Source organism: Alligator mississippiensis, chromosome 5 (assembly GCF_030867095.1).
Source record: "Alligator mississippiensis isolate rAllMis1 chromosome 5, rAllMis1, whole genome shotgun sequence".
Classification (NCBI taxonomy): domain Eukaryota; kingdom Metazoa; phylum Chordata; order Crocodylia; family Alligatoridae; genus Alligator; species Alligator mississippiensis.
The window spans coordinates 167,261,839-167,281,025 of record NC_081828.1 but is presented as its reverse complement, the minus strand read 5'-3'; the positions used below and the strand labels follow the sequence as shown (position 1 = coordinate 167,281,025).

Sequence of the window (19,187 nt, the reverse complement as noted above, 5' to 3'; positions counted from 1 at the left end):
GCCAGCCTGGGTAACTGTACCTAAATTCTGTCTAAATTCCTTCCATCGCTGTATTAGTTTATGGGACATAATTCTCAATTTCCAATCCTGAGTTACTTGTGGAATGGAAAAAGACACTGCCGTTGTGCCACCATAAACATTTCTGAGAGGTCTGGTCCTATTCAGGCAGTTGGTCTCAGGGCCCAATGCAGGATTGCCCCCCCCCCACCCCACCCCCACCCCACCCTACAGGAATTCTTGTGAAGAATTGAGTTCCTGATCCCTAGGAGTGCTTGCCTGGCTTTCTTCACTTAGAGAGAAATATCCTCTATATATATCCTCTATATATCCTAGCGAATTGGCTAGAGGGTCGCACCCAGAGAGTCGTGGTGGATGGGTCGGTTTTGACCTGGAAGGGTGTGGGCAGTGGGGTCCCGCAGGGCTCAGTCCTTGGACCAATACTCTTTAATGTCTTCATCAGCGACTTGGACGAGGGAGTGAAATGTACTCTGTCCAAGTTTGCAGATGCCACAAAGCTATGGGGGGAAGTGGACACGCCGGAGGGCAGGGAACAGCTGCAAGCAGACCTGGACAGGTTAGACAAGTGGGCAGAAAACAACAGAATGCAATTCAACAAGGAGAAATGCAAAGTGCTGCACCTAGGGAGGAAAAATGTCCAGCACACCTACAGCCTAGGGAATGACCTGCTGGGTGGCACGGAAGTGGAAAGGGATCTTGGAGTCCTAGTGGACTCTAAGATGAACATGAGTTGGCAGTGTGACGAAGCCATCAGAAAAGCCAATGGCACTTTATCGTGCATCAGCAGATGCATGACGAATAGGTCCAAGGAGGTGATACTTCCCCTCTATCAGGCGCTGGTCAGACCGCAGTTGGAGTACTGCGTGCAATTCTGGGCGCCGCACTTCAAGCGGGATGTGGATAACCTGGAGAGGGTCCAGAGAAGGGCCACTCGTATGGTTAAGGGCCTGCAGACCAAGCCCTACAAGGAGAGACTAGAGAAAGTGGACCTTTTCAGTCTCCGCAAGAGAAGGTTGAGAGGCGACCTTGTGGCTGCCTATAAGTTCATCACGGAGGCACCGAAGGGAATTGGTGAGTATTTATTCACCAAGGTGCCCCCGGGGGTTACAAGAAATAATGGCCACAAACTAGCAGAGAGCAGATTTAGATTGGACATTAGGAAGAACTTCTTCACAGTTAGAGTGGCCAGGGTCTGGAACGGGCTCCCAAGGGAGGTGGTTCTCTTCCCTACCCTGGGGGTCTTCAAGAGCAGGTTAGATAAGCATCTAGATGGGGTCATCTAGACCCAGCACTCTGTCCTGCCTATGCAGGGGGTCAGACTTGATGATCTGTTGAGGTCCCTTCCAACCCTAACATCTATGAATCCTGGAGAATATCAGGGCATGGGTCTGTAAACAGGGAAAGCTGGGGATTCCCACTTGCAGAGATGTGCCACTAGGATCTCAGGGGCACATCTCAAACGGGGAAAGTCTGAAGTTCCCTGCTTACAGAGACGTGTCCTGAGTTCCCCAAGGAACCTCTTTGTAAGAGCAGATAGACAGGCAGGCATAAGCGGATTAACGGATGGGCCAGCTGGGCCTAGGACAGGGGCCACTACCAATGCAGGGCCCCTGGGATCCTCATCAGCAAGGTAGTAAAAGCCAGTTTTAAACTTGGTCTGGGTTTTGTCTCCCAGCAGGGAGACAAAAACTGCCAAGTTTAAAAATGTGGTTTTTGCATTTGCTTCCTTGCAAGCTGGGAGCAGGGCCCCTTCACCAATGGGGTGAGAGGGCAGGACTGGGGCCAGGCCAGGCTGGGAGTGCCATGTTGCACCTCTATGGGCACTTGGGGGGTCTTGGGGAGCTATGGCTACCCCAAAATTCATCTTGGCTCTCCCTAGCCAAACCTCCTAGCGCTGCTGCCCACCCACAGAGACACAGCACTCCTGGCTCAACCCAGCTGGGCCCTGTGCATCTGTGCAGCAGCACAGGACACAGCCAGGCAGCAGCTCCCTCCAGGTAAGTCTAATAGGGGCCAGGTGGGGAACTAGACAGAGCTGTGGGCAGCTCATAGTGGGGTGGGGGCTCCCTCAGAGTGATCGAGAGTGGGGGAGGGGGGCGGTCCAGTGAGGGGAAGGTGTGCGTCTGGGTGTGAATGTCTCTGCCTGTCTGTGTTTGCGCGTATGTGACCTGTTGGCATGTCTCTGTTCATGGTAGGGAAAGTGTCTGTGTGTCCATGTTTGTGTCTTTGTCCATGTGCAGAAAGTGAGTGAGAATAGAGTGAGCACCTGTTAGTGTGCACGCTTGTGTGTGTGTACATTTGGCCGTAGGGGGGAAGGGAGTGTGGAGAGCAGGGAGACACAGGCATATGCTTCCCCACCCCCCAGCCTAGCAGGGCCCACCCTGCAGCCCAGCTCCCATGGGGAAGAAGGCCTCCAATTTTGTGTTTGTGTTGCACCTTAATCCGCCTTTGCAGGCAGGTGTTCCCAGGGCTTGAGGGGCCTCATTTTGTGCAGGAATTCCAGAGCATGAAGCATAAGGCCCCTCATGTCCCAAGAGAATACACTGCCTTTTCTCCTTAGCATCAATGGGTGTGACAAAAGGTAATATGCATTTCATCCAATGAAATGGACCAGCTGTGCTGGGACACATCCCAGTACGGCTGATCCACTTTGTTTGACAAAGTCCATTTCTAGTCATAGCAGACTTAAAGAATCACTGCCTTTTCCTCCAAATAATGGATCTTCAGTCCCTATAAGCACCTTTCTTTATGACCATCTTTAGGGTTGTGCTTGTATAGGATCCTATCTCAGCATGCTGGTTTGATAACTGACTGTTGTGCATTGTTAGCTCCTCTCTCAGCCTTTTATGCTTTGCTTTTCTCTTCCATTGAGAAAATGGCAAACTTGCAAGGAGATGAGTGCTTGCTGTGAAGCGCTGAGTGCCTTTTCTTTCAGCTAGTGCAGGGGATGAACCATACACGCATTAAAAGAAATGTCTTGTATTTTGAGCACACGATGAGAAATTAACCACAGCACTTTGGAAAACTTAAATCTGGTGTTGGTGTCCAACTGATCTACCTGCAATTTGATAATTTCACATTTCAGACTTGTTGACTCTCTGAATCCCTGGCCAAAAGCTCTCACAGATGTGCAGTCATACTGTCGAATGTCACACAATCCATCATTCTCCAGCTCTGTGATTTCTGGAATTTGATCTTTGAAGTAAAGGTTGGAAAAAGTTAGAAAATGTAAGTTGACAAATTATCATTCTTTAAAATTATATAATGGATATATATCTATAGCTGTCTCTTTATATCTTAGAAGAAAAATGAAATGATATTGTCCGGCATGGTATGTCTTCAGTATCTGAAATTTTCATTTTGTTTTTCAAAATAGTTTGGAGAGACTTCAGATACAATTTTTAAAAGACCATAATACTGTCATATAGCAGATACTGGAGAGAGATACATAAATACAGTACATCTGCTAGATGAAAGTTACTAGTCCAGCCAGAGAAAGCAGCTAACTGGAACACTTCATGATGTTAAAATTTAAAACTTCTCAGATTAGTTATACTTTAGAAAATACAGTTGGGGAGAGGAGGACAATTCACGTTACTAAAATGTAGCTGAAAATATATTAGGTTTGATCTAGTTAGATCACTTTTTTATAGTAGTCTAGCAGCATAAAATATAAATGAGAATAATGACTTAAATGGTACAACTAGGCTAGGAACAATTTGTTCCAGGACAATTTGTGCCTGTGTTTGTCCTAGAACAAAATATCTCAGGATTAGCGTGTACACACATTGCCCTTCTAATCAGAGTTTTGTGAGTGGCAGAATACACAGATACTTTTTTTGTTGTTGATTCAATTATGAAATCCTGGGATAATCTTTTACATACACTTTACAATGTCCCATGATAAACCGATAGTACTTATTATCCTTTGAATGTTTTTAGAATTTATCCTGGGACAAAAAACATAGCTATCTGAACAATTTCACTATCCTGAATAAAATGATTTATCTTGGGACAAATGCAGTTTCTGCTTTTAGCCCTAGAAAGAATGGAAGTAGAAAGGAGTCTATAGCTAGAGTTGTTTGGATAATGTTTGATAGCTGAAACAAATATTGTAAGAAAATGTTTCATCTTAAAATGGAAACTTTTTTGATGAAGAAAATCTCCTTCCCTCCCTCCCAATTTATTTTAAGGTCATTTGAAATGTTTTGTTCAAATCTGCAGCTCTTGCTTGTAACAGAATATGTATTTGACCTGAAATGACACATTTCATTTTTTGAGGTTTTACTTTTTAAGTATAGGTGAATTTTTAAATAAAATAAATTAACTGAAAATAAAATAAAATATATTTTTATTCCTCATGAAAAAGATTTGGCCAACATTATCTGTAGCCCATTCTACCATTCCAATCTACTTGTTTTCTTTCTAATATAGACTTGGTCCTAAATGGTTTGCATTTATGGAAGTAGCAAATTAATATTTGATGCAAGAATTCTTTACAGACCTTTTAGGAAATAAAGAATAGGAATGGATGTATAAGATGGCTCTCTCTTTAACAGGAGACACTATACAATATATATTATATAAAACATGCTAGCGGTGTGCACTATAAATTCACTGAGTGGTAAGTGTTTTTAAATCGAACATATCAGAAGCTGACCCTAAGGGCAAAGATACACTTAGACCATACTAAATCTGTAGAATGTTAAGCAGTGTTAAAGTTAGAACATACTGTGAGCAGTCGCATGTTAATACAGTTTCTTGCTGGCATGGCTTTGACTTGCCACTAGAGGACACCTGGCTTCTATCCTTGCTCTGAGTTGGAGGGGAGGAGGAGGGGCTGGGAACAGTGCATCGGAGGATGCTGGAGGTCTGCAAATTGCTTGTTTTATCTCCATGGGGCATACTGATGTTACCCTAACATAAGCTAGATAAAATCAGAGTTAAATCTCACTTGAAGTGGCGTAACGTTTAGATGCTCAGAGGCTCTTAGTATGAGTTAGAGCTTTAATGTGTGGATGCTTAATATGCTACAAGTGTAATATATAACTTCACGCTAAGGCTTGTCCTTGGGAAACAAGAATAGATAACAAATATATGTGTTTTAATTAGGAAAAAAAGCTGATGGACAATGACTAGCAACAGTATAGGGATACAAACTGACAAGGCAAAAGAAAAACAAGAATCCTGCTTAAATAGATTGTATTGCACAGTCCTACTTACCAGACAAAAAGCTGCAATCATAGGAGCTAAAGCCTTGGAAACATGCACAGCCCCATTCTACACATTCTCCATTACCGCTGCAGAGATTGGGGCATTTTAATGCTAAGAGAAGGTCCTCAACTGACTCCTGAAATTCTTGTGTGTTGTAATTTATTTCTTCCAAAACCCTCTTTTCACATTCGTTCTCCAACAAGGCCACACCTGCTTCTGCCCAGCTGAGATCATCCTTCAGCAATAAATCTTTTACACACATATCTACTGTATCTTCTATCCTCCTGTCAAGAAGAGCAGCACAAGATCTTCCTATGCTGGAGTTAGCTATTGTTTGCTGGCACAACTCCAAAGCACTGGATTCAGTGAGGCCAGAAGGTGTGGGCCAAGAAGGCAAAAAATGTTGGCGCGTGTTAGTTGTGTGATCTTCTGGAAAAAAATAGCTAAAACCTTCTATTTCCATTTGGCTAAGACTCTGGTATGGGAATACTGGAAGGTGTTCGTAATAATGCTGACGCTTCCATCTACTTCCAACAGATTGTCTGTTGTACACTTGGCTGCTAAATGCCTGTGTGTGTCTTTGAGTTCCCAAGTTCGATACTCCTTGTTTTTCTTCCTTTACATTTGTAGAGACTACTTCTTCTGCTATAGGTGCTATTTGAAATTTGGTTTGAAATTGATCCTCTCCTAACAGAAGTTCCAAAGAAGCTTTTTCATGTGCAAATATATGTCTGCTTAAGCCCCTGAGAAGATCAGCAGGGCCAGCATACTCAGCAGTGACATCTAGTCCTGGTATCAAAGAGAGAAACCTGACATTTTCATTTTCTTTGCAAGATGAAGCAAATTCTGCTTGAGAAACAGAATTCAACCTATTCATTGATTGATATAAATCACTATCATCAACTGTACAACTACAGAAAGGCATTTTTTTGGATGAAGTTAAAGAAGCCGGTATTTTGTCAAAAAAACTGTCCCCCGGCAGAATTCTATAAAAGAAAAAGAGAAACGAAAACATTTCAAATTGTTATATTTTAGTTCTTTTAGTTTTCTCTAGAATTTCACAGTGTTGTTGTCTATACCCCTGATTTTAATACTTTAAATCAATCTTGTAAAGATTTGAGTGTCCTACATAAATTACAAAACCATGAGAATAAATTACAGCTATAGAATTGAAATACATGAACAAATGTATTGGTTTATGTTCACCTGATTAGCATGTTAAATACCCTTTAAGCAAATATTAAATAGCAACTAATAATCAGTTATTAATTTATCATTTTAATTCGCCACAAAATAAGTTGCATTTGTTCCTTTCTTTAACTGAATATCAACTAAGTAAGACAAGTTTTACATGTAGGGGAAACACTGAACTGAAAATGAATAAATGTCTTGAAGAGATTGGTATTTAATTGAAATAAATGTACTTGTTACCTCCATTCATTAATAAAGGTAAGATGAGCATTAGAGTCCTTTTTGATTTCCATTCCATTTCGAGTGTGGTAGTCGTTCTCTGCATATCCATCAAATGTGCCACAAAGCCCCATGGTATATTTATAGTCTGAACTGGGTGCCCTGAGAGTCATGCTCATCCCCCATTCACTCACATCAGCCCGAATGAAAGCTCCAGAAGAAAATGAGATCTAAAAAAAAATTTATACTGTTACTGTATTAAAAAGATATGGTTAATAATTAGTATAAAATTAAAAAAAACAAGGGAAACAAATACATAAGTGCCAGGTATATTAAGAATTCCAATTAAACTCTACAGGTGCATCCACACACGCAGGCACATGTGTTTGCAGCAGCTCAAATAGAAGTGGCACAAATTTGAGCTGAGGATTTTTGCCTTAGCACACATGCCCGGTCATAAACTTTGGTGTGGGACAAGTTGTGCCACTTGGAGCAAAATAACCCTGCCCAGCTCCTCCTGGATCTGCAGCCAGAGGGATCTAGAGCCTGGAGCCAGCACCTGTGCTAGATCCAGCAGTATAAAAAACAGCCCTGTGCTGGCCCCAGCAGTATAAAAAAGCTGCCCTGGCGAGCAGCTTAGGGCTACTTGCTCTCAGGAGCTTCTGGGGCCCAGCCAATTGGTATCTGCGGACACTACCCCTTGTGCCAGCTGGACTGCTAAAGCAGCTCTGAGAGTTTCCTGCACCTTCTATCCACTGCAGCAGTCTGGCAGTGGGGGCTGCTGCCTGGCTGGCTATGACCTACTGCCATCTGCGACAGCACGTGGGCCCATGGCTGTGTGCTTGCCAGATCTGGATGGGGACTGCACGGCCTCAACAGAGGCATCTCCATCTCTGGGCCAGCTGCCACTGGGCTGTGACTGACCAGTTGGCCTTTGTGCGGCACTACTGCCACACGTGCTACTGCCTAGCCATCTGGGCAGCTATTGCCTGGAAGATTTTCTCAGTGTGGTGGCCTGCTTTGAACTGTCAAAGCATGTCCTCTTAGCCCCAAGTGTCCAGGAGGTCAGCCACCTCTTTTGCCTGCCAGTTAGCTCCCGAGTGCCAGCCCTGAGCAGGTTCCTCTGCCTGGGTCCTGCCACTTGCCTCACTAGCAGGAATTCTTGTGTTCCCTATTTAAAAACTGCAAAATCCCTGATAAAATATCCCAATAGCTCAAAATGAAGTCTTACTGTTGTATATTGTGGGTGATTGTGGGAGGGTATGGGGTTTGTGGATGTGTGTGGGGGGGTGTGGGAAAGGGTGTGGGGGTGTGGGGAAGGTGTTGGGGGTATGTGGGGGTGGGTATGGGGTTTGTGGGGAGTTGTGAGATGTGTGGAGGAGGAGGATTGCTGGGGGATGTGTGGGTGTGCATATGTGGTGGAGTATTTGTGTGTAGCAGTGAGCGGGGCTCCCCCTAGAGGCACGTGGGTGTATGTATGGGGGGTGTTGGATTTGTTGGGAGGTGTAGGTGTATGCAGTGTTTGTGGGGTGTGATTGTGTGGGGGAGAATATGGCTGTGGGGTTTATGGGGGGGGTTTGAGGGTATGGTGGGGTGTGCATGGGAGCCCCCCAAAACTGGTCAGCCCTTTCCCCACCCCATAACAGCCTGGTGCCCATGCACCCTGTGGCACCTCCCCACCACCGCCAACAGCACACCGCCCCAGCCCGTCATGCACGAGTCCATACCATCCAGCCACAGTGCATCTTGCTGCCCCCTGGTCAAGTAGCAGGGCTGGGGTGGCTCTGCAGCAGAACTGCCTCTAGGCAGCTCAGGCAGTGGCAGTTCCTTCCAGCTGCCATCACTGCTGGCCACAGCCCTGTAGTACTGGTGGGGACCTGTGCCACAGCCCCAACCTGATGTGCCCTGCGCTTGCTCCGGACTTACTGTCCAGGCTCAGCACTAGCAGCACTGCCAGTGCCAGGCAGAAACTGTTGCTCAGCACAGGGGAAAATCAGCCCATCCCCTTTGCCACTCCTGGGCGTTCTTGATGCAGCCACCCAAAGCCCGTACTGTGCCGGGCTGCCCTGCAGTTCTGCCACCATCACAGATGCCTCTGGGCTGCCCAGAGCGTCAGTGATGACAGCGCAGAGCAGCTGCAGGGCAGGTCGGCATGGCGTGGGATCTGGGAGGTTGTACTAAGAACTGCCTAGCAGTGGCGAGGGGGTGGGGCTGCTTTCACCTATGCCAAACAACACTTTCTGCCTGGCTGCTACTGCCACCGAGTCTGGATGGGTGAGTCTGGAGCAGTTGCAGGGTGCGCTGGATTGGGGCTTTGTGTGCAAGTCCCCGCTGGTACCACAGGGCTGGGGCCAGTGACAGCAGCAGCCAGAAGGAGACATTGCTGCCTGGACTGCCTAGAAAGGCAGTCCAGCTGCGGAGCTGCCCCAGCCCCACTGCATGCCAACGGGGCAGGTGGGACCTGCCACGGACTGGACAAAGCCCCTGTGGGCCACATCTGGCCCGTGGGCCACATTTTGTTGACCTACATGCTAAGGAGAATGTCTATAGGTACCAATAATAGCTCTTAAATATTCTTGGGAAATATTCTTAAACATTTAAGCTCAGCTTCTCAGGTAGTGAAGATAACAGATAAGGAAATGTTAATAATACATGTCAATACTGCCTGCAGGTTGGCAGTAGGGGGACATGTAATAAAGGTATCACATGTTCAACGTGTAGCTTGCTGTGTGTACATTATATGCTGGTTATATCACACAAAATTATCTTTACTACCTGAGAACCAGAGCCTATATGTTTAAGAATACTTCCCAAGAATCTTTAAGAGCTATTATTGGTGCCTATAGACATGCTCCTTAGCATTCTAATTAGAATGCTCAGCGTCGCCTCAGCAGCATGGGTATTAAGCCCACCACATTTCAAAATGACCACGAGGGTGCTTTAACTAAAGCTCGTTGAATGACCTTTAGTTAAAGCACCCCCAACTGCCATTTTGAAATGTGTGTGTGTGGGGGGGTCCTTAATATGGATGATGGTGAGCCATTTTAATCAGAGTATTAGAGTAGTTGTCTGGGAGCCATTTTAATCAAAATGCCACCCCTGCCTCCCCCCACCTCCAAGCATGTGCATAGGCAGCCTATATTTTTAGTTCAAGCATCTTTGTCATTTATATGAAAAATGAAGTGTCATGTATTTTAAGAATGAATATTTCTGGATAGATGTAATTACACATTTGAGTAGACAGTTTTTTATTTGAAAAAATGACATTTTACCCACATTTTTTGCAGCTCTGAACACTTTATCTGCTGATTTAAACTGGAAATGGTGTGTTAGAAAATTAAGGTGATAATTAAATTGTAGCAAGCATGTAAAGGATATAATCATATTATGTTAAACCCATTTATGTTTTGTAAGCTCTATACACGTGAAAAAGAGAAATTTTGCAAGCATACTGTAAAAAACAAACAAACAAACAAAAAGAACCCAAGTCTTACTCTTCTGAGAAACAATGATTGAAGAGGTTAGTGTCCAGAGGAAGTCATGACTGATTCATTGTCCACATTAGAGCAAATGACAGGAATGAGTGGAAAACTCAAGTCACATAACTTGTCTGTGCTTCTGTTTTCTTAACTGCAAAATGATACCTGTCTTGGTGTGCACCTAATTAACATTTGGGCTTCTGATATAAGTGCTAAGCATTTAAGGAGTTTTGATGTTGGTTACCACAGCCAGTTAAAAAGATGTGTTTGTTTTTATGCTTGTCTTTCAGACTAAGAGAGTGATTTAAGAGGGCAGGGTTTACCATTCAATTTTTATGCTAGCGAATTGCCCATCAAGAAGGATTTGAGGGCAGGGGGGATGGCAAGTGGGGATGGAGTGTCACCACCCACTGCACCACACCACCACTGCCTCCCAGGAGCAAGGGGGGGAAGCTTGCCCCTCCATCCACCTTTGCCAGCACCCTGCATTGCTGCTGCCTCCAGCACCACTGGCCTCCACCCCCCCAGCCCTGTTTCTCGGAGGCAGCAGAGTGCTCGCCCCCCCCCCTGCTCCGTCCCTGCCATCATGGCGGTGCTCCGCACTCTGATTGGTTGTTTCACTAATCAATCAGAGTGCTCCAAGAGCATTACAGACAGATGGACTAAGCCCTTTATTATATAAGAATTCTGCTACTTTCGGGCTTGCTGTACCCTTACTAGCATTCAATACACAAAGAAAAAAGCTTCAGAAAAATTAAATAAATGATTTTTAAGTTGTATATTTAGGGAAAAATCCTCTAAACATTTTTAGTTTAGTTTCTAATTCATAATTTGGCATGCCTAGTTGACCACATGAACACTTCTTGTATGGCACTGCATGTATAAATCAGTGTGTAGACATCAGACATGAGATTTTGGAAAATTAGGCCCCTCATTAGGCTCTATATAGGACCTACATAAATGTTTTTTCTGATACTTTAGCATGCTAGACACCCCATGATCATAGTAAAGTTAAGGGGAGATCCAGAGCTCAGCCTTTTGAAAACCAAAATAATTTTAGTTAGGCATATCCTATAGATAATTTACAACTTTATTTGAAAATATCGGTCTCAGTCCCTAATTTATTAAAACAGTTATCTTGCCAAACTATTTGAAATGTTAATAATGAATTGTAAATATTTTTTGGCCTGCACACATTTTCTAGGAACGGTAGTAGGAATTATACATGTGTTCTGTGAGGAAAGTATGCTCCTTTGATTCAATGGGATTATATTTGTAAAACATGTTTTAATTTGTTTTTTAACTTAAAGAAATACTACAGGCCCTGCGTCTGCAATTAGCAGGAAGAGGCAGAAGTGCTTGCTAAAATAAATAAGGCAAGAGCAAATAACATTACATAACAAATAAGGCAAGAGCAAATAACATAACAAACTACATACCGTGACTTTCCTTCCTAGATAGGATTCTGTGATCCTGACATTTCTTCTTCTTTTGTCTCTACTTTTTACAAATAAATGTGGCTGAGACTCATGTAGCTGACCATTGCACATGTCAAATGCAATTATGTCACTTTCTTCTCTAGCAACAAAACCACAATTACATGATGCTGGGTAGTGAAGGCTTCCACAGTCCCACTGGCGCACATGAACTTCAAAATCCCGAGATGTACTCTTATAGAGCACAAATGTTCCTGTTTTAAAATTATCATACTGTCTGGAATAAAAATAAAATTGTGTGATATTATCATCATCTCAAATTATAATAAAAAGGAGTAACATACTGTATTATCAGCTTTTCTCAGTTGAATACAAAATTTTATAATATTTTATTGGCATGTGGTATATTCTTTTTTTTCAGTTGCACTAAGAAAGGCAAATGTTATTGTTAAACTCCCCCGCCTCCAAAATAATCTTCTTAATCTAGACAATCAGCATCTTCACTTATTACCTTGTGAGAGCTGCAAATCAGAGCATGTAGAAAAAAGAAAAAGGATGAATCTATGAGGAGTGGAACAACTTCCTGTAAGAAAGTAGGATGGAAAGCAGAATTGGAGTGGGGGATGGGGTGTGTGTGTGTGTGTGTGTGTGTGTGTGTGTGTGTGTGTGTGTAAAAGAGTCAAGAAGACATGAGTAGGTGACAGCAGAAGATGGCAATGCCGACAAACACTTTTAACTCTTTAATATGGGAACATTCAGCATGCCTCTAAAGGGTTAAATATACACAGGTGAAATAGCAGGAGGCTGAATCAGAAATTCAATAATCACCACCCCTCCATCAGACTCTGTCTTAAATACTCCAGCACCAACATTTACTTTTTAGACACTATGATCACTATCCAGAATGGTAAAATACAAACCACCACATACAAGAAACCCACAGACCAACATACATATCTGCACAGAACCAGCAATCACCCTAAACGCAACAAGAAAGCTGTAATCTACAGCCAACCCCTGACCTTTGATACCACCAAATTTGCACAGAGGAGAACACCTGTGATCATCACCTCACAAATCGCAAAAGAGCTTTCACTCACAAGGACATGCCTCTAGAGAGAGGATCAGACTTTTGAAAGAGCCACCCAGATACCACATGAAGAATTGCTGCAATACAGAAAGAAAATCCCCGGTAATCGCACACCATTAGTCATGACGTATCATCCCTCCCTGGAACCTATATGGAAAATCCTCAAACAATAGCAACCCATACTAGAAGAATATACAATGTTTAAAGAGACCTTCCCAGAACCACCCATCCTAGCCTTTAAACGAGCACTGAACCTCACCAACCACATCACTAGAAGCAAACTTCCTATGGTCCAAAACACACCAAATGGATGCAGACCATTTGATGACAAGAAATGTAAAACCTGCCAACATTTCTCCACCACTCCTACAATAAATACACCTCACAACAGAACCATCAGCATTCCTGAATCTTACATCTGCACCTCCAGAAATGTAATGCATCTCATCCAGTGTGCTAAATGCCGTGATGGAAAATACATAGAAGAAACCAAACAAGAAGTGCATACTAGAATGAACTCACGCGGAAAATCTGTCAAAGACAAGAATGCCCAATTACCTGTGGGGGCACACTTCTCACTAGACAATCACTCCCTCTGATCTCTCAGTTCTAATCCTCAAAGGGAATTTACAAAGCACCTTTTGCAGATGAGCCTACGAACTTCACTTCATCAACCTACTGGATACAAAAAATCATGGACTAATAGACATTGGATTTATGGCACATTATAACCTGCCTAACATCTGATACCCCAGATAACCTCTCACTATTTACCAGCTACATCTTATCACCAGGTCTACATTCCTTTCCCCACCACCACCTGTTTTTTACCCACTGACTGCCTCAATTTGCTTTTTCACTGACTGGCATTCTTGCATACTGGCCTCTAGCTTCTATTCTATTCTAGTCCATCCAGGAGGAGCACAGAGCAACTGCAGAGTGGGGCTGTGCAAAATTTTGATAGGTGTTTCATTTCAAAGCTGTTTTGACACATTTCAAGCTCAAAACAATGAAATTGAAACGAAACAAAAGGCTTCAGCACAGCTTCAAAACAAAATGAGGGCACTCGAAAGGTTTTGAAAGTTTAAAAACGTTTCGAGTTTCAAAGCAGCCCAGTGGCCGGAGGTGGGGGAGAGCCAGGGCTATGCTCGGAGAGGCTCCGCCAGCCTCAAGGAGCTCAGCCCAGCAGCAGGAGGTGGCAGGAGAGCCAGCGGTGGAGCCGCTCCAAGCGCAGCCTGGTGGCGGGAGGCTCCGCAGCCCCATGGAGCTGAGCCTGGCAGTGAGAAGCAGCGGATAGCCAGTGGTGGAGCTGCTCCGAGTGCAGCCCTGGCTCCAAGCGCAGCCCTAGGCAGTGGCTCTCTGCCTCGCCAGGCTCAACTCCATGGGGCTGTGGAGCCTCCTGCTGCTGAGCTGTGTAGGTGTGCTGCCAGTGACTGATCATTTTATGCAGGCAGCAGGTTATATAGCCAGTCTTTCTCTCTTGGACCTGCTCCACAGCCTCATTTCAGGAGAAAAGAACCCATATGCTTTATTCTGTTGCCATAAAGCAAAACAGTCTTTTGCCACTAGAACTATAAATATAAACAGCAAGCAAGACCTGAGGAAGGGTACCGATGCCCAAAAGCTTGTCTCTGTCTATCACAACTAGAGAGTTAATCTAATAGAAGAAACTATCCACAAAAATTCTTTCCTCTTGCATATTTCCTGAACCGTCAGGCAACAACATCACTTCAACACCATCAATAACAAGCATGTTATTTGAAACATATTTCCTCAGTATGCATGGAGTAGAAAGGGAAAAGGCACAACAAGCAGCTTAACTGTGTTATTAATGTAAGGTCATGAAGTCACTTAAAATTAAAGTATTAAACCAATAATTACCTTCCATCAAATGTCACTATGTGTGGGTCAGTAAATGAGTAGCAGTAAGCAGAGGGCAGATCCTTTACCATGATCTTCAGAGCAAAGGGATACAAAGTAACAGTTATCAGATCAAGCAATAAATATCACTTGTTATTTACTTATCTTAAAATATTTTAATGTCATCCTGAAATATTTTGAATACTTTATAATCAATCCATTCATCTTATCATAGAATCATAGAAAATGAGGGTTGGAAGGGACCTCAGGAAGTCATCTAGCCCAACCCCCTGCTCAAAGCAAGACCATCCCCAACTAGATCATCCCAACCAAAGCTTTGTCTCTTTTCAAGTGTCATTTTATGTTTTTCACTGATGATATTAACTTTAAAATATTATCAGTATATATATCTTTCAATTAAAAAAAATGGTTGCACTTAGATGAAAAAATTAAGTTGACAAAATACTCTTTCAGTTATTTTGGTGTGAATCACTACAGATCAACTGAAGAAATGAAGCTTCATTTAATACCATCTAAGATTCTGGTCATCTCTTTTTATAAAGTTTTTACATGATGATTTTCAACCTGTATGCTTTCAGGAGTGTACCCGTTCCACAGGAAATTGTCACTAGATACAGGTTCCACCACAATCTGGGTAAGTATGTCTCCATCTTGCACAAAATCTGTCACAGCAGTAAAATAAATTACAGCTTGGCCACAGGTTCTGTTATGGCAGGGTTTCTGGAGAAGATCCACATGACAAGAAGAAAGAGCCAAGTTCAAGCCTTTCTGCTCTTTACCTGTTTCAATGAAAACAGATCATTAGTCAGTCAGAGAAAAAGTCACATTAGAGGATTTTTTCCATACTGTTTGCTTAAGGAACAAATAAAGATTTTGCTGATGAATAAGAGCAAAAGCCTTCTACTTTTTAGATATTTTAGTATACAGAAAATTTGGCTATTTATTAGAAGTGCACCAATACATCGGGCCAATCTCATAGTATCGTAGTGCTTAGGGTTGGAAGGGACCTAAACAGATCATCAGATCCGACCCCCTGCCCTAGGCAGGAACGGGTGCTGGGGCCATATCACCACAGCCAAATATCTGTCCAGGCTCCTCTTGAAGACCCCCAAAGTAGGAGAGAGCACCACCTCACTTGGAGCCCATTCCAGAGCCTGGCAGCCCTAACTGTAAAGTAATGTCTCCTAATGTCCAGCCTGAACCTTCTCTCTAACCATTTGTGGCTATTATTCCTAGTAACCCCAGCTGGTGCCCAGGGGAACAGACCCTCCCTTGATTCCTGCTGGTCCCCTCTGGTGAGTTTGTAAACAGCCACCAGATCCCCCCTCAGCCTTCTCTTGTGGAAGCTGAATAGGTTCAGGCCCTTTAGCCTCTCTTCATATAGCCTGCCCCAGTGCCCCTTGGCCATGCCAGTGGCCCTCCTCTGGACCCTCTCAATACTAGCCACATCCCTCCTGAAGTGCGGCACCCAGAACTGGACGCAGTACTCCAACTGTACCAATATGAAGAAAAATGGCTTTATTGGATATCCGGCTGATAAATGCCCATGCTGCACGCACCTGCCATGCAGCACTCAGGCAGCAAGGAGCATAGCTGGTAGCGTGGAGAACTGCCTCCAGCTGGTAAGTCTGGTGTGGTGGAAGGGGAGGGGGAATGGAACGGGCGTGGGAGGATAGATCAATGCCTCCTGCAGTAAGGGAGAGGTCAGAGGCAGGGGCAGGCGCTGCCCAAGCAGGGTGGCAGGGGAGTGGAGCCACGACTCGTGGTGTGGGGAGGTGGCCTGTGCTGCTGCTTGCACCCTGGGAGGGTATTTGCCCCCCAGATCTGCATGGGACAGGGCGGGTTGCAGCCAGGGCTAAGCAGGGCTCTTCTTGGCAAGGGCTGGGCTCAGAGTAGGCACTGGTAGCATTGGGAGGATGCTGCATCCACCCCAAATTTCACCACTGCTCTGCTCCCAGCACTGCTGCTGCCAGCTGCCCAGTGCAGCCCCAGCTCTTCCTGGCACATGGATGGAGGTGCGGTGTTGAGCTGGGGCTTCATTGGACAGCTGACGATGGTGGTGATGGGGGCAGCGGGGTGGCGAAATTTGGGGTGGATGCAGCATCCTCCTAGCACCGCTGGCACCTGCTCTGAGCCCAGCCCCTGCCAAGAAGAGCCTCATGCAACCCTGATTGCAGCCCATTCTGCCCTGCAAAGATCTGGGGGGGGGAACCCCCCCTCCCCTCCTGGGGTACAAGCAGTGGTGGGAGTTGCCTTCCTGCACCACAAGCCATGGCTCTGCTCCCCCCCCCACCCCACCTGGGCAGTGCCTGCCCCTGACCCCTCCCTCACTGCAGGGGGCATTGATCTGTCCCTCCCATGCTGCTTCCCTCCCCCCTCCATCACACTAGACTTAACAGCTGGAGGCAGCTGTATCAGAAATCATATCGATATCAGCTGATATGCCTCCTTAAATAGGCAGGTGGCCTAATGAAATGTCCACAGAAGGTAACAGAAAGTTTCCTATTTACTTTTAACTGGTGTGGGTTCTAGCCTCTGAGTCTCAGTACTTTAGATGGCAGTAGATACAGTCTCTGACCATAGATATATTATACCATATCTTGTACATACCATCACATTTCCTCTCAAAAAGACTCCTAAAACAACCTCCCACCCAAGTTTAGAGGAAATTCTCAGAAATGCACAAAAATTAGGACAATAATTACCTTGTTCAATAGTTTTTAATTTTAATGAGATTTTGCAGTCATTTTCAAGTTGGCTAAATTGAGGACATGGAATAGGAACTGTACTTTCTATTGTTAATCTGTATTCTTTCCCGTCTTCAGATATATCAAGTGCCTCAGGCTGCATCTAACATAAAAGGTTATACTGAGAATGTAATTCATTTTTCTCCAATTGTGTGAACTATATTAATAAGAAAAAAGCTGCATTTTCTGGATAACTTTTGAAAAGTTAAAATACAAACAACTTTTTATAGCTGTAAAAAGTGATTTATAAAGCTATCTTCTCTTAAAAGCAGTATCCCCCCCAAAAACAAAACATAATATTTCTCCTTCAACCAGTTTCTATTGGGCTAAATTTAGAGAGACCTTAAACTAGCTCTGAAAGGGGGTTGCAATTTTGCGTATAAAATCATAATGAGAAAAGAAAAATGATGTGTTCACATTTTATAAAGCACAATGCAGAATTTAAACACATGTGGCATTCCTAAGGCATCTTGAACCTGAAGGGTATTTATGTGGGTGTGCTTTTATACACTACAGTCCCACTGAAGTCAATGAAAATAGTAAAAGGGCATAAAAATAAGCAGAACAGACTGTAGCGGGGCAATTCTAGCTCACAGATATGAGATCAGCCACTGGCCTGCTTCAACCTATGCCAGTGACTGATTCAATCATTCTCGACTTTCAATATTTGAAGGGACATGAAAATAATTTTGACTTCACATCGGGTGTGTCTACACATGCCCTCCCCCCAGTTGTTGACTCCATCATCATTTAATACTTGCTTTAGGAAGTACTAAATGATAATGCAGTAACAGCCATTATTGCTCCATCCCAGCAGCACACAGTTATTTTTAGCAGGTACATTGCCCTAGTGATGCACTATAGCTATGGTGACATAGTGTTGGCATCACAGTTTGTGCCCACCAACGATACATTGACATAGCTCATTGCTACAGAGACATAGCTTCTCATGTAGATGTGCCCACCATCTCCTAAATCTAAACCCAGTGCAGCTGAAGAATGTGCTCTATTAGTTTACAATCAATTCACTTTGTGTGTTCCCTGCTCATAAACTTTTTTGTTGCTCACCTTCCCAGCATTATGACTTGTTAGCTATTGTGACTGAAGTGAAACAATGGAAAACAAAAAAAGTAATAACATTTAAATGAGGAATTTTTTTATTAAACAAAAAACCCCTATAGAATACCTCGTCTACTTCTATAGCTGTAATTAACAACCATAATCAGAAAGGCATCTATTGTGATACAGTAAAATATTGTTTTCTTTCCTGAGTACCTTTATGCCAGCAAAAAATTCCTTGCTCTCAACAGGTGAGCTTTGTATATCTGGTTTCTCCAAGAAAAAAGCAGAACTGCTACAATAGATCTGTAAACAAGAGTAATATAGCAGTAAAATACATATTATTTTTTACATGGTGGTTCATTTAGGATTGGCAGCTTATTAAATAAATCAGTACCTAAACAACTGATTTTCTGATTGGCTACCAGTGCAATGTCACCTACAAACAGCCCTGAAAATATGGTTGTCAGTCACATGAAGAAATATTCCTGCATCTGTTTGAGAAGGGCTGAAATGGGAACCTTAGCTCTTATTTTAGCATTTATGAATGACAGGAATTTTGCTTATTAGGGCTCAATACTTCTATTCTTTTCAAAAGCACCAGGTGATCTTAGGACTTGATCCTGCTCCCACGGAAGTCAAAGACAAAACTTCTACTGTTTTTTAAAATGCAGAATAAAGCCTAGAGACTAAGTAGAGATAGTCAAAAAGCCCTAGGCTGAATTGACTCATCTTCACAGATCAGTCTAAGCTGCATAGATTGAACTGATAAGCAAATGAACAAACATGCTTCTGTGCCTCCTGCTTTGAGCAGCCCCTCCGCCCCCCCCAACTCTTACCTCCCTCCCTTTCC

General features: G+C 43.7%; 1 protein-coding gene across 7 annotated transcripts in view; it reads right to left on the bottom strand.

The window, feature by feature from the left end:
• VWDE (von Willebrand factor D and EGF domains) overlaps nt 1-19,187 on the bottom strand; it is a 69,109-nt gene that overhangs the window by 28,572 nt on the left and 21,350 nt on the right. For all 7 annotated transcript variants that reach the window (XM_019497987.2, XM_019497990.2, XM_019497989.2 and 4 more), the window contains 8 exons: nt 18,551-18,640; nt 17,234-17,378; nt 15,093-15,307; nt 14,529-14,602; nt 11,561-11,834; nt 6,664-6,872; nt 5,242-6,218; nt 3,077-3,213 (listed from right to left, as the gene is read on the bottom strand). In XM_019497987.2, coding sequence (XP_019353532.1) covers nt 3,077-3,213; nt 5,242-6,218; nt 6,664-6,872; nt 11,561-11,834; nt 14,529-14,602; nt 15,093-15,307; nt 17,234-17,378; nt 18,551-18,640 — 2,121 coding nt within the window. The remainder of the gene's footprint in view (nt 1-3,076; nt 3,214-5,241; nt 6,219-6,663; nt 6,873-11,560; nt 11,835-14,528; nt 14,603-15,092; nt 15,308-17,233; nt 17,379-18,550; nt 18,641-19,187) is intronic.